Source organism: Eimeria mitis, genomic scaffold (assembly GCF_000499745.2).
Source record: "Eimeria mitis Houghton genomic scaffold, Emh_scaff548, whole genome shotgun sequence".
NCBI lineage: Eukaryota > Apicomplexa > Conoidasida > Eucoccidiorida > Eimeriidae > Eimeria > Eimeria mitis.
This window is the reverse complement of record NW_013573751.1, coordinates 11,345-11,607: the sequence shown is the minus strand read 5'-3', so window position 1 is coordinate 11,607 and position 263 is coordinate 11,345. Positions and strand designations below refer to the sequence as shown.

General features: G+C 48.7%; 1 protein-coding gene across 1 annotated transcript in view; it reads left to right on the top strand.

Annotated features, from left to right (window-relative positions):
• EMH_0015930 (myosin F (TgMyoF) protein, putative) overlaps positions 1-263 on the top strand; it is a gene marked incomplete at both ends in the record, with an annotated part of 11,661 nt that overhangs the window by 3,066 nt on the left and 8,332 nt on the right. The window contains one exon of the mRNA XM_013500506.1: positions 210-263. Within this exon, the coding sequence (XP_013355960.1) occupies positions 210-263 (54 nt within the window). The remainder of the gene's footprint in view (positions 1-209) is intronic.

Genomic DNA, 263 nt, shown 5'->3' with positions numbered 1-263 from the left:
TAAGATGCATAAAACCAAATGAAAAAAACACAGCAGAAGTGTTTAATAGGGTTGCGGTGAATCAGCAGCTACGCTGCTGCGGTGTGCTGCAGGCTATAGAGGTAAGCCGTGCTGGTTTCCCCGTGCGTTTGCTGCATATAGATACTATAAAAGAATATAAACCACTTGCATCCAAGGAACTGCAGCAAAAGCTGCTGCTGCTGCTGCAGCAGCAGCAGCAGCAGCAGCAGCAGATGCTGCAGCAAAAACGCATGCAGCAGCAG